This window comes from Cucurbita pepo, chromosome 18 (genome assembly GCF_057944985.1).
Source record: "Cucurbita pepo subsp. pepo isolate OVF chromosome 18, ASM5794498v1, whole genome shotgun sequence".
Lineage (NCBI taxonomy): Eukaryota > Viridiplantae > Streptophyta > Magnoliopsida > Cucurbitales > Cucurbitaceae > Cucurbita > Cucurbita pepo.
In genome coordinates, this window is record NC_141815.1 from 6,337,859 (window position 1) to 6,352,244 (window position 14,386).

The window sequence follows — 14,386 nt, forward strand, 5'->3', positions numbered from 1 at the left end:
AGAGTACACCCACGTTGCTGGTATACTGCGGAGGGAAAGGAACATGCATAGTATATCGTATTGTCGTAATGTACGTGTACGTACTAATCATAACGAGAAAATATTTTGATGCATGTGAACATACAATATGCACGAGATCCCCCATTGTTTAAAATCATGGCATGTGTCTATGATTCAATACGTATCTTCGTTCATTTCGTACATAGCATAATCCTTTCGTATCATTACATAAGGTAATGTATAATACGGTACCATACTTTCATAACATAACACATTCATCAATGACATAACGTGTTAACATGATGTTCCATAATATGATATATCTCATAGTAACAATGCATCATAACATAATAAGCAAACATATCAATCACAAGATACGACATATGCAACCCAACCCTGACCATGTACACCCCTATTAAAACACGAACCAACCCGAGCTTTTGGGTTGGTCCAAAAAAAATCCTCAACCCAACCCAACCTAGACCATGTACACCCCTACTAAAACACGAACATAAAAACCGCTTACGATACTTCAATGAAAAACGAACAAGATTAGCATCTTTAATTTTTCTAGTTATTAGAGAGTTATCTCGAGAAAAGTGTGCTAGAAAAGAGGTCTCTCCAAGAAATGTGTGCACGTTGTCTATTAATTTTTGTATGTAGAAGTGTTTAAATGACTCGAGAACTCAACCAATTCAAATTCCCCAACCCATAAAGAAAGTTTGGTTTAGGTTTGATTGAATTTTTGAAATTTTTTTTCACAAACTCATGTCGGTTTGTCGAGTTGATCGACATGAAAATAGGGTTAAAACCCAACTTAACCCTACTTTTAATTATTAATGTAATATGTAATATGGATATATATATATATATATATAAAAGAACAACTTAACAATCTAACTCGAAAATAGAAGATTAGGTTGTGAACTTTATTCAGGTTGCTCGGGTCAATAATCAACCCAATCAACTCGAAATTTTGAGTTGATCCAAAAGCATTCTCCAACCCAACTAGTGTGCACCCCCTAAATTATACCTCAATTAGTTGAGTTATACTCGACGAACTTCTCTTCTTGATGAGTAGAGAATCAAATTATTGAACCATCCCGCTTCAATCTTCAAACAAGAAACGATTCATCCTTATCTACGTATTGTAGCGATAGTTATTTTATAAAAAATAAAATAAAATAATCGAATCTCGTAAAAAATCGCAAGATTTCGGGCGAGCCGCTGAATCCGCAAAAATCAACCACCCATGTCATCATTTTAAACCTCTCACCTTCACGCTCCCATCACCATCTCATTTTCTATTTTCATTCTCTCATCTCACACGTTGTTTCAAAAGAATTTTAGAGGGTTAACGACGAGCACATATCTGGGGTATTGCATCGTCAGTGTACTACGATATGAAGTTTTGGTAGGGTATGTTAAAATATCATCACTATCCCAATAGGGTCGAGTCCATTATATATTTACTTAGTAAAATGATTTATGTATTTTAGGAATAAAGATACCTAGATATATTAGGAAAATGATTTAGGTATTTTAGGAATAAAGATATCTAAATATTTTAGGAAAATGTTGAGAAATTTTACAATAGATTGTAGGTTTTCATCCCAAGAAATACAAAGCAATAGTATTCTACAAAGTGTATTTTCTTCTCGATTGGTCTTAATAAAGAGTGCGAGTGTTTCCCACAAAAAGTTGTGTTCAACAATCTGGTATCAGAACGAGGTTAGTGTAGGTTGTTTGATCTCTTGAAATTCTAAGTATGCTCTGTGGTTGCAGCTCTGTCTGATCTTTCACATTTGCCAACACGATGGGTGATTTTTAAATCGTTGTAGGAATCAAGAAACTCAACAACAACTACTACAATACGTGAGCAACATGCATGATGTCCTATTTACAAGGACATGATCTCTGGGAGATCATTGGCGGGAGTGAACTACACCGCCAGAGGAGGATTCTAATGGCACCTTGCGCAAATGGAGAATCAAAGCAGGCAAAACAATGTTTGTCTTGAAGACCACAATTGGAGAAGAGATGTTCGAACATATTTAGGATGATAAAACTGTTAAAATGTCATCACTAGCCCAATAGGGTTAAGCTCAACCATAGTATGAGGAGTTATATTTATGATTTAAGATTTTAGAAATAAATTTAGGAAAATGATGTAGGGATTTTAAGAATATATTTAGGAAAATGATCTAGGTATGTTAGAAAAAACATTAAGAAATTCTAGGAATAAATTGATTACCCTCTATAAATACCCTTCCACTCTACTTAGTTCATCATCCCAAGAAATTCCAAGCAATACAAAGTAGTAGTTTCTTCCGAGTGTTTTGTAAATCTCTTCTCGATTGTTCTTCATAAAGTGTATTAGTTTCTTCCGAGTGTTTTGTAAATCTCTTCTCGATTGTTCTTCATAAAGTGTGCGAGTGTTTCCCACATAGGATTATGTTCAACAATCTAGTATCAAAGCGAGGTTAGTGTAAGTTATCTGATCTCTTGGAATTCTTAGTATGCTTTGTGGTTGCAGCTCTGTCTGATCTTCCACATCAGAAACGATTTCTTGATATTAGTAGTGAGTGAGTTTCTTTTGTATCGTGAGTAGTCTGTGTCTCTGCAAGTCTTGTGTCGAAAGCGCTTGTTTGGTATTACTGAGGTATAGCCTACATGATGGGTGATTTCCAAATCGTTAGAGGAATCAAGAAACTCAACAACAACTACAACACGTGGGCAACATGCATGATGTTCTATTTACAAGAACATTATTTTTGGGAGATCGTTGACGGGTGCAAAACCACGCCGCCAGAGGAGGATTCTAATGGCGCCTTGTGCAAATGGAGAATCAAAGCAAGCAAAACAATGTTTGCCTTGAAGACCACAATCAGAGAAGGATGTTAGAGAATATTTGGGATGACAAGACACCGAAAGAAGCATGGGACACGTTTGTGATGTTGTTCTCAAAGAAGAACGATACGAGGCTACAACTTCTGGAGAATGAGTTGTTGTCAATTTCACAACGTGACATGACGATTGCTCAGTACTTCCACAAGGTCAAGTCGATCTGTCGGGAGATTATTGAACTAGACCCGAAGTCCGCCATTGTAGAATCTCGAATGAAGAGGATTATAATCCACAAATTACGACCAGAATATAGAAGCTTTATTATTGTTGTACAATGATGGCCCACTCAACCTTCACTTCTAGAGTTCGAAATTTGTTAGCCAGCCAAGGAGCCATGGCTAAACAAATGGGAGGCATCACATTGAAGGATGAAGAAGAAGCACTCTACACAAGTCAAAGTCAGAGCAATAATAGGCCGTCTACCAAACGTGGATACAATGGTGACAAAGGAAGAACCCACCAAGGAACTGCACAACCTGGGAGAACTCAAAAGAACGACAACCAAAGTTCTCAAGGGAAAAGATTTGGTGTAACGACCCGAAAAAAAAAAAAAAAAATAATAATAATAATAAGTAAATAATAATTAAAAAAAAAAAAACAAAAGTAAATTATGGACTCTCTCTCTCCACCTTCCCCAAATATCTCCCCAACCGGTCCACTGCAAGATGATCTGCAAAAAAAACTAAAGAGAGAGAAAAAAAAACTGGCAGATTTTGGAATAAGAAAAATCTGAGGAAAAAAACAAAAGAAAGATCACATATGAGAGAGAAGAATTGGAGACACCCTTCAAGATTTAATAGGAATGGAAAGAGATAGAAAGTATCGGTAAGTTAAATCTCATTTTCTTTTATCTTTTGACAGAGATAAAAAAGTTATCTTAGATCTCTTTTTCAATTATTTAGATTTTTGGATATCTGATTGAAAATCAAAATTGAAAAGTTATCTAGATCTCTTTTTCAATTATTTAGATTTGTTAATGATAGTAGTTTGAAAATTGTTAATGATAGTAGCTTTAGGAGGAAACCGGAGAAAACATAATAGATTGAAAAGGGAAAGGGAAGAAAACATAATAGATTCAAGATGTGTTCAGTTAATGATAATAGTTTTCAGGAAAGAGGAAAAAAGAAAGATTGAAAATGGATTCTATTAATTGATAGTCATGCTTTGATGAAGAAAATAGAATTGATTGAATATTGTTTTATAATTGCATAGTCATTTATATGAAAGAAAAAGAAGATGGAGAGAATAGAAATAAAGTGGTACAACATAGAGAAAGAAAATGGAAGATGTGAGAAATTATTAATATAATATTATAACAAACCATAGTTGGATTGAATGATTGAAGCAGCATGAAATAATATTGACATATTTTCAATTTAAGTTTTACTACCCAACCAAAATTTAGAAACAATGAAAACGTAGAATTTGATTTTTACTGAGACCGGTTTAGAGCTGTATTTCACATTGTTAGTTGGATTATTAATTAAAATGTGAAATATTGTTAGTTGGATTATTAATTAAAATGTGAAATACTAACAAAAGGTGACGAACGGTTCGATATGAAGCGAACTCTAGCAACCTTTGGAGTAGCTCTCGAGGAACGGGAGCTTACGATAATTAAATTAGGGAATCTTCGGCTAAGGCCAACCAGGTAAGTGGTCTTACTATAGGATAGGCTAAAAATTGTATGAGTTACGATGATGTATGAACTATGTCGTACGATGCGGTATATGAGTTATGATGATGTATGAGTTATGATGATGTGTGAATTACGATACTTGATGATGTGCTCAGTATATATATATTTTGATGAATGTCGTACTTGATATGTTTGATGCACTTTGTGGCAATATGATGAGTATGCTGACGTTTACCTTAATATGATGATGTTTTCCATATTGAGCATGCTATATGATGATGAGTGCCATATTGCATCATGTCGTTAGATCGACATAGGACACAACCCTAAGAGCGTGAAAATGATATTAATATAAATATCCACGAGTATGTGTTACCTAGAGTAACAAAGAGATGAGACTAGAGGGTTGTGTCAGAAAAGACATTATGATGGATTTAGAGGGACCTCATGCATATTGTATGTTCATAAGCACAGGGCTACTTCCCTTAGAGATGATGAGTGCGGACGCGCACCGTATGATGAGCGCGAATGCGCACAGGTGCGAATGCACACAGATGAGGGTGTTCATGAGGCGCATGACACTATGGGGTTCCGCTGACCTCCGGACGTCGCTACAGATTAGCTTGACCAGAGGGTCCAGGGGGTGTGCGAGCGCCCTGGGGATTCACACTCGCACGTGTGAGTCGTGTGTAGGGAAGTACTACACATCCAATTTGTCCGAGACTGGAGGCCACCCCTAAGATGATTAGAGATAGGTCCCTAAATCATGATTGCATGTGTTTGCATTTGCATGGCCCCTATAGTGGGGCCACTTACTGAGTATTCTTTGAAATACTCAGGCCGTGTGCCACTTCATTTTTCAGGTAAAGGCAAGGCGCACTTGTACGGAGGACGGCGGCATCGCGAGCAGAGACCGTGGCACGTGCATAGGGTAGACTCATATTTAAATTTCTAGTCTTAAGTTAGAATAGGTTGTTTTGCATTTCATTGTTTTAAATTATTTTGTATTTGTTTTTGTTTTCTCTAAATTTCAGTATTTCATATTTAAACACGTAAGACCATGGCTGTGTTTTCCAGAGTGTTTTAAACGTGTTTTTGAAGTTTACGTTATCAATTATGTTCATGTAAGAGTTATATTTCCGCATTATAGATGAGCATGAGACGTTAGTAGCGACTCTGAGTATGTGAAAATTTAGGGTCGTTACATTTGGGGCATTTGCTACAATTGTGGGAAAAATGGTCACATGTCCAGAGATTGTTGGTCCAAGAAAAAATCTGTCGAAAGCAATGTGGCATCGTCCAACATGGAGATGGAGGAGGAATGGGATGCAGAGGTACTGTATGTCATAGAAGAAGATGAGCTAGCACTCATGGCGATGATGGGAGACCATATCGATTATGAGAATGATTGGATCATTGATTCAGGATACTCAATCCACATGATTGACGATCAAAGTGGTGCAATGGAAGAGGGGTAGCCCTCAGAGAAGAAAGTATTACCAGGCCTTGAGCAAATTGAAGAAATTCTTTTGACGGGAGAGCAAATTGAAAAGATTCTTCCACAGAAGACGGGGGAGCAAACTGTTCACATTTGCTTAAGTGTTGATGTGCCTAAAGATTCAAGTGACACTAGTGTTGGTGAGCAAGAAGTGACTCAACCAAGCGAACCTAGTGAAAAACAAAGGGCACCTCAATAACTAAGACAGTTAGAAATAATCCAAAAGTCAAGTCTAGAGTATGCCAACGCAAATATTGTAGAAGACGAAGTTAATAAGCCAGAGATATATGAGGATGTATCACAAAACTCAGATTGGCAGAAAGCGATGGAGGAAGAAATTGTAGCCTTGAAGCAAAATCAAACTTGGGAACTAGTGCCAAGATCAAGAGATGTTAAATCTATCTTTTGCAAGTGGATTTACAAAATAAAGTGTACCCCAGATGGATCAATCGTAAGATACAAAACTCAGACTGTAGATCCAGGGTTCTCTCAACAATATGGACTAGACTATGATGAAACGTTTAGTCCCGTGGCAAAGATCATTATCGTACAAGTTCCTCCAGTACTTGCGGTAAATAAAGATTGGAAATTATGGCAGATGGATATGAATAACGCTTTCTTGCATGGAGAGTTGGATTGGGAGTTCTACATGAACCAACCAAATGGATTTGAGAATAAAGTTGGAGTCATTAGTTAGTACATGCGAAGTTGGACGCGGCTCGACAAACCTTGAGATATCTCAAACGATATCACGATACTCGAAGGTCAAGTATCAGGTATGTCAAGCTCAGTACATGCGAAGTCTGAAGAAGCTTCCTTTGGATGCAGCTCGACAGACCTTGAGATATCTCAAACAATATCACGATACTCGAAGGTCAAGTATCAGGTATGTGTTCAAGCTCAGTTCGAGTAGGAAAAGACAACCAACAGTATCATTGTCTATTAGAGAAACAGAGTACAAAGCAGCGACTGGAGCAGCTCAGGAAAGTACATTGCTGAAACTCTTGATGGAAGATTGGCACCAGAAAATTGACTATCCAATACCACTTCATTTTGACAATCAATCTGTGATTTGCCTAGCAGAAAATCCGGAGCAATAATAAGTTGTCTACCAAACATTGATACAAAATGGTAACAAAGGAAGAAACCATCAAAGAACTGCACAACCTGAGAGAGTTCAGAAGAACAATAACAAGAGATCTCAAGGGAAGAGATTTGATGGTATTTGCTACAATTGCGAGAAAAAGAGCCACATGGCCACATGTCGAGGGATTGTTGGTCCAAGAAAAATTCTGTTGAGAGCAATGTGGCAACATCCAAGAAGGAGATGGAGGATGAATGGGATACAGAGGCAATATGTCTCATAAAAGAAGACAACTAGCGCTCATGGCAACGATGGGAGAACATACGGATTACGAGGATGACTAGATCATTGATTCAGGATGCTCAAACCACATGATTGACGATCAGAATGGTGCAATGGAAGTGGGGTGGCCTTCAGAGAATGAAGTATTACCAAGCTTGGACAAAATTGAAGAAATTCTTCCATAGAAGACGGGGGAGCAAACTGAAGAAATTCTTCTACAGAAGACGGGGGAGAAAACTGTACACATTTGCTTAGTGTTGATGTGCCTGAAGATTCAAGTGACACTGATCTTGGTGAGCAAGAAGTGACTCAACCAAGTAAACCTGGTGAAAAGGAAATGGCACCTCAACAACTTAGACAGTTAGAAAGAATCTAGAAGCCAAATCCAAAGTATGTCAAAATAGCTGTTATAGAAGATGAAGTTAAAGAGCCAAAGACGTATGAAGAAGCATCACACAATATGGCTTGACAGCAAGCAACGAAGGAAGAAATTATACCCTTGGAGCATAATCAAACCTGAGAATTAGTACAAAGACCCGGATGTCAAATCCATCTTTTGCAAGTGGATATACAAAATAAAGTGTACCCTGGATGGATCAATCGTGAGATACAAAGCTCAGACTATAGCTTCAGGGTTCTCTCGACAATATGGACTAGAATATGATGAAACCTTTAGTCTAGTGGCGAAGATCACTGTCATACACGTTCCTCCAGCACTTGTGGTAAATAAAGATTGGAAATTTTGGCAGATTGATATGAACACTGTTTTCTTGCATGGAGAGTTGAACCAGGAGATCTACATGAACCAACCAAATGAATTCGAAAATGAAGTTGAAGTCATTGGTTAGTATATGCAAAGTTCGAAGAAGCCTCATTTGGATGCGGCTCGACGGATCTTGAGATATATCAAAGGTATAATCAATTATGATCGTTTGTACAAAAGAAGCGAAAACTACAAGCTGGCTGGATATAGTGATGCCGACTATGCAGGAGACCATGATACCTGAAGATCAATCACTGGATATGTGTTTAAGCTCGGTTCAAGAACAATTTTTTGGTGTAACGACAGACAACCAAGTGACAGACTTGTTTACAAAATGGTTAACATGAGAGCTTTCTTTGTCAGCTCAACATGGTACAGCGAATGAGGCCTAGTGTTGAGGGGGAGTGTTAAAATATCATCACTAGCCTAATAGGGTCGAGTCCAATAATTGTACGAGTCCATTGTATATTTACTTAGAAAAATGATTTAGATATTTTAAGAATAAAGATACTAAATATTTTAGGAAAAAGTTTGAGAAATTTTAGGAATAGATTGTCTATCGTCTCAACGCCTCCACCCTACCTAGGTTTTCATCCCAAGAAATACAAAGTAGTAGTGTGTTGTATTCTCTTCTCGATTGGTCTTAATATAGTGATGTAAGTGTGGAGGGTAGCTTTTCAGCGTGGTTGTACGAGCAGAGGGTGACGTAATCTTGCTCATGTCGTCGCGAAACTAATCGGAGAAGAAAGGAATTAAGGTTGCTGCAATTCAGGGTTTGTTGGGCGAAGAAGACGAAGCAACGGGTCAAATTTCTATTTCGGGTGGCCCACGTCAGTTAAGCATCTGCAGCCCATAAGTGCATGGCCCAACAACCCAACCGCTTGCGACCTAAGCCCAGACTGAACGCATGAAGCTTGATCCGTTCATCGACCCGAAGCCTACACCTCGACCCAAGTAACTACCCGCACGTGCCTGGCATGTGTCCTACTTCTAGCCGCAACTCTATGTTTACCATGGATACATGCTTATATGTACTATGTCATGGATGAAATGAAAAAGAGAATGATGTTAATGTTATGCTATGAATGTAAATCATAGGAACCTCATGCATGTATGTATTCATGTGCCTGGCTCGTTGTGTTGTGTTGTGTTAGTACGGATGCATAATTTTGATATTTATGTTCGTCACGATATCATGCGAGCCTTTCTTTTTCTGTAACATCTGGTGACGCATTAGTCAGTTGTTGTGATGTCCCACATTGGTTGGGGAGGAAAACAAAACACCCTTTATAAGGGTGTGGAAACCATCCTCTAGCCGACGCGTTTTAAAGCCTTGAGGGGAAGCCCGAAAGGGAAAGTCCAAAGAGGACAATATTTGCTAGCGGTGGATCTGGGGTGTTATAAATGGTATCAGAGCTAGACACCGGACAATGTGTCAGCCTTCTCGCTGTTCCTCGAAGGGGAGTAGACACAAGGCGGGTGCCAGTAAGGACGCTAGGCCCCAAAGGGGGGTGGATTTGGTGACGGTCCCACATCAATTGGAGAAAGGAACGAGTTCCTTCTCGCTGTTCCCCGAAGTTGGGTAGACACGAGGCGGTGTGCCAGTAAGGACGCTGGGCCCCAAAGGGGGTGGATTTGGTAGCGGTTACACATCGATTGGAGAAAGGAACGAGTGCCGAGAACATTTGGTAGCGGTTACACATCGATTGGAGAAAGGAACGAGTGCCGAGAACGTTGGGTCTCAAAGAGGGGTAGACTATGATGTCTCACATTGGTTGGGGAGGAGAACAAAACACCCTTTATAACACGTTGGGTCTCAAAGAGGGGTAGACTATGATGTCTCACATTGGTTGGGGAGGAGAACAAAACACCCTTTATAACGGTATGGAAACATTCCCCTAACAAACGCTTTTTAAAGCCTTGAGGGAAAGCCCAAAGAGAACAATATTTATGGATTTGGAGCATTACAGTTGTGTCCGACCAAGTCAGGCCCAGGGGGCATGTATACATAAGTGGGCCGTGTGTGGGGATCTGAAGCGTTACAGTTGTGCCCGACCAAGTCAGGCCTAGGGGGCATGTATACATAAGTGGATCGTGTGTGGGGAAATATCACACATCCAACCCTTCCCAAAACTAAAAAAACTCCAAGGTCATGCAAGAAAATATCCCATCATTTTGTGTGATTGCATTATACTTACCAAGTATTTCTTAAAATACTATAACCACGTGTTACTCTTATTTCTCATGTAAAGGTAATGTTACCTTATTTCTCATGTAAAGGTAAAGTGCCCTTGCACCGATGCCGGTGAATTCTAGAATGTCCATGGATAAGGGGTTAGGGTTTATAACCCTTATTAACAAATCAAATGAACTATACAATAAAAACAAATCACACTAAGAACAAATCAAAAACCCATCCATTCTTCATCATTAATAAAGCAACTCCAAGAGAGAGGAGTATAGTGAACAAACTAATAAAATACACTTCACCATTATCATCATCATCAAGTCCTAAACAAAAGGCCATGTTTCTTTCAGGCTTTTAAGAAACCTGGGCCACTTCCCTTACCCCCACCACTTACATGGAGAGAATTTCTTTCCTCTAAAAAAAAAAAAAAAAAAAAAAAAGTGACAAAATGTCATATATAGCCCCTACACCTAGCCTAAAAGAGGTAGTTTACAGTGAGAGAAAACCTTGTTGGAGGAGGGCAAAATGGTCATTTCAGCTTCATTGGCAATTAGGGTTCCTACCAGGTCCTCCATAGTAAAAGAAATGGCCCCAATCCCCATTGCTGCCTGTTTGAACATCATAGCAATCAGGCTGCTCTGTGAACGTGCCAATGCCTTTTGGGGGCTTCAGATTGTTTGATCCATCAACAACTTGAATGTTTCTAAAATAGCTTGCTTTACCAAACCCTTCATCTGGGAAATGCCCACTCCCCATTTGTGTTGAAGTGTGCTGCCCATTTGGCTCTGAGTTTACTACTTCACCTCCCCACTCTATCATGGAGGCACTGTCTGCTAGATATGAGAATAGGAATGAAGGCCAATACCCCATCACATAACCATTGCCAAATTGCATCCACCAATGCCCTTCATTTGGATCCTACACAAATCAATCGCTATCCGTTTATGTAAATGTAATGTAAAAAGCAATCTCGAACGAAGAAAACGAGTAGTTGATAGTGATTATCACTTTAGATATGAACAAGCCCGATATTGAAAAGGGTCTGAGAGACTCGGGTATGAGATCTCACATTGGTTGGGGAGGAGAACGAAGCATTCTTTATAAGGGTGTGAAGCCCGAAAGGGAAAGTTCAAAGAGGACAATATCTGCTAACGGTGGGCTTGGGCTACTACAAATGATATCAGAGTCAGACACCAGCAAAGAGGCTGAGCCTCAAAGGGGGGTGCACATGAGTCGGTGTGCCAACAAGGACGTTGGGCAATGAAGGAGGTGAATTGGAGGGTCCCACATCGATTGGAGAAGGGAATGAGTGCCAGAGAGGACGCTGAGTCCTGAAGGGTGTGGAAGCCCGAAAGGGAAAGTCCAAAGAGGACAATATCTGCTAACGGTGGGCTTGGGCCGCTACAAATGATATCAGAGCCAGACACCAAGCGGTGTGCCAGTGAAGAGGTTGAGACTCAAAAGGGGTGGACACGAATCAGTGTGCCAGCAAGGATGCTGGGCCTCGAAGAGGAGTGGACACGAGTCGGTGTGCCAACAAAGACACTGTGCCCCAAAGGAGAGTGGACACGAGTCGGTGTGCCAGCAAAGACACTGGGTCCCAAACGGGAGTGGACACGAGTCAGTGTGCCAGCAAGAAAGCTAGGCCTCGAAGGGAGGTGGACATGAGTCGGTGTGCCAACAAAGACGTTGGGCCCCGAAAGAGGGTGGATTTGGGGGTCCCACATCGATTGGAGAAGGGAATAAGTGCCAGCAAGGACGCTGGGCCACAAAGGAGGGGTGAATTGCGAGATCCCACATCAGTTGGGGAGGAGAACGAAACATTCTTTATAAGGGTGTAGAAACCTCTCTAGCATACGCAGGGAAAGCCCAAAGAGGACAAGATCGGCTTCTAATGAGTTGGTTTCAAAAGGTACAGTGTTATCAGTTTATAATCTTTTTTGTGGACCAAGGCCCAGCTACTGTCATGGGGGTTAAGGCCAAGAAATTCCTAGCAGCATCAGAACCATAATGGCTCTTTGTTTCATCTCCCACCCCCACCCAACACATCTGTATCACATTTATTGACATGGCCAAAGGATTTGAACTGTCTAGAGCAGGCAATCAATTGGGATAGGGACAACAACCATCAGCTGATTCCCCCACATGCCATCTTTCCTTGGTACTATCATTTTCATGCTATTGAAAAAAAGAAAAAGAACTGCTTTTGGCTTATACCTTCCAGACAAGTATACTGATATCATATTGTGAATTTCGGTACGCCGAGACGGGAGAGATGCTCGCTCCCATCGCTATATCGCTATTGATTTGAATAAAGCCTGAGCAGAGAAGGTTGTAACAGCCTGTAGCTTGATAAGCATCGCTCTGGAAAAGAAGAAAAAGGTAAGCAAACGAAACAATGTTCGAACATACATGGCTCGTGGCTCGTGGCTCACCGTCCAGTACGTGAAGAGTCTAGTGTTGTTGTCGCCATAGAGATCAGGACTAACCTGTACAATGGAAGAACAACAGATATGAAACTCTCTCATTTATAATTTCAATCATTTTTTGGTCAGTAACATGAAGATAATGTCCATAATGATACCTGCCAACCAGCTTCAATGCTATTAAGATCTTCACCAAAAGAGCCTCCCAATATCCAAAGCTGTGATAAGCTAAACTCATTAGGCTGTTGGATGCTAGGCTCCCACACATTCATGGTTGCTTTAGCTCCATAATACTTATCTCCTTCAACATAAGCTATTGCATGCTAAAAACAAGCCCAAAAAGAACAAAATCAGCGTTGAAAAAACAAGAACATGAGAGATAGATAGCTATATGATGATTACCTGATGACCACTTTGGTTGATGAGATCAGGCTCAGCAGACCTGGGGGGTATTGGCGTTGATCTATGCTTCTTTTTTCCATATCTTTTCACTGAACTTGCTCTTAAAACATCCTCATGTTTGGTTCTTCTAATGGGGATAGTGCCATCAGGACACCTCCCATTAGCATGCCATTGTTGGGTAATTGGGTTTGGTTTCTCAGCTACTTTGGTCTCTTCAAATAGCCCTTCTGGATGATAACTTGGCCTTGTCTGAAGAACAGAGTAGTGAGTTTTTGAAGGGAAAACTATGGTAATGAAGGTGTTTTAACAAGAACCCACCTGGATTTTGTGGTCTTTAAGGAAAGGATGGTCAAATGCTGGCTGATTAGACATGTGAACACAGTCTATTAGGTCACCATCTGGGCTCTGATTCAACCATTAGAACAAGAATGAGAACAATTTCAAAGATCTTAATGAAAATAAACACCAAGAAACTCCTCTGTTTTGTATTCTGATAAGTTTCTAGTGAAGTTTTAACCATGGAAGAACATGCTATATGCTATACAGTGCTTGGTAAAGGGGAAAGAAAGTAGAATATATACTTGGCTCCTGAGATAACAAAGGAATCAAAGCATTTCCCTACATTTTCTCGCATTTTCTCGCATTTTCTCAGGAACCAAACAGAGAAAAACCCCATTTGAATTGAAAACAGAGAGAGGCAGAATAAGAACGAACCTCGATGGTTTTAACAGCAGGCTTGTTCAAGCGCCGGAGATGCTTTTGCACTTCAAGCTTCTGGCGGGAGGCCGATTCGATCCTCGCCGAACAGCACAGAGAAATCATCCCCAAAACGCAAAAAATGGCGACGAGAGCTTCCATGGTCCTGCGTCTGCTAAATCGAGCAGAACCCATCTTCAAAAACCCTCTCAAAATCACAGATCCACAGCGATTTCGTCCACCGCACAGAAAATGGAGATAAACCCAGAAGAAGAAGAAGAAGAAGAAGAAGAAGAAGAAGAATAAGGTCGGGTGAAGAACAACAATGGCGGATGGGGCAGAGAGAGAGAGAGAGGTTAAAAACGAAGAAGAACTTCTCTCGAAAAAGAACCCACACGCTCAGTGCTCTCTAAAAAGCCTTCAATTCCTCTCTCTCAAGAAAACTGCCACACTTTGTTGTCATTTTCCGTCCGATTCGGACTTTTCTGTACAAATCAATTT

The 14,386-nt window shown here is 40.1% G+C and overlaps 1 protein-coding gene across 1 annotated transcript; it reads right to left on the reverse strand.

Moving 5' to 3' along the window:
• Window positions 1-10,576: 10,576 nt before the first annotated feature.
• Window positions 10,577-14,386, reverse strand: LOC111779898 (protein neprosin). Its single transcript, XM_023660089.2, has 7 exons — window positions 13,904-14,386; window positions 13,508-13,594; window positions 13,190-13,438; window positions 12,946-13,110; window positions 12,797-12,850; window positions 12,579-12,725; window positions 10,577-11,279 (listed from the first exon to the last, which is right to left on the reverse strand). Exons 1-7 carry the CDS (start codon window positions 14,078-14,080, stop codon window positions 10,902-10,904), a joined length of 1,257 nt encoding a protein of 418 aa, XP_023515857.2. The 5' UTR covers window positions 14,081-14,386; the 3' UTR covers window positions 10,577-10,901.